Source organism: Solanum stenotomum, chromosome 12, assembly GCF_019186545.1.
Source record: "Solanum stenotomum isolate F172 chromosome 12, ASM1918654v1, whole genome shotgun sequence".
Lineage (NCBI taxonomy): Eukaryota > Viridiplantae > Streptophyta > Magnoliopsida > Solanales > Solanaceae > Solanum > Solanum stenotomum.
The window spans coordinates 50,110,013-50,110,269 of record NC_064293.1 but is presented as its reverse complement, the minus strand read 5'-3'; the positions used below and the strand labels follow the sequence as shown (position 1 = coordinate 50,110,269).

The 257-nt window shown below is 25.7% G+C and overlaps 1 protein-coding gene across 1 annotated transcript in view; it reads right to left on the bottom strand.

Annotated features, from left to right (window-relative positions):
- Positions 1 to 214: 214 nt before the first annotated feature.
- Positions 215 to 257, bottom strand: part of LOC125847516 (uncharacterized) — an 8,256-nt gene continuing 8,213 nt past the window's right edge. The window contains exon 4 of the mRNA XM_049527118.1: positions 215 to 234. Coding sequence (XP_049383075.1) covers positions 215 to 234 — 20 coding nt within the window. The remainder of the gene's footprint in view (positions 235 to 257) is intronic.

Genomic DNA, 257 nt, shown 5'->3' with positions numbered 1-257 from the left:
GTACCATTTTCATACCAATGTTAAAACGCAATTCATACCATTTGTATACCATTATTATATCACAATTCATAAAATTTTCAAAATCAAAACATTTAAGCGTAGTCATACACATATTTATCAGATTTCATACAGATTTCATCCAATAAATGTACAGTTTGGAACACACTAATATTTTCAATATAGTATCTTGAAATTGTAATAGGTCATCAATAATTCATATGTAAACGTTTCTGCCTGAAAGAAAACATATGATATTA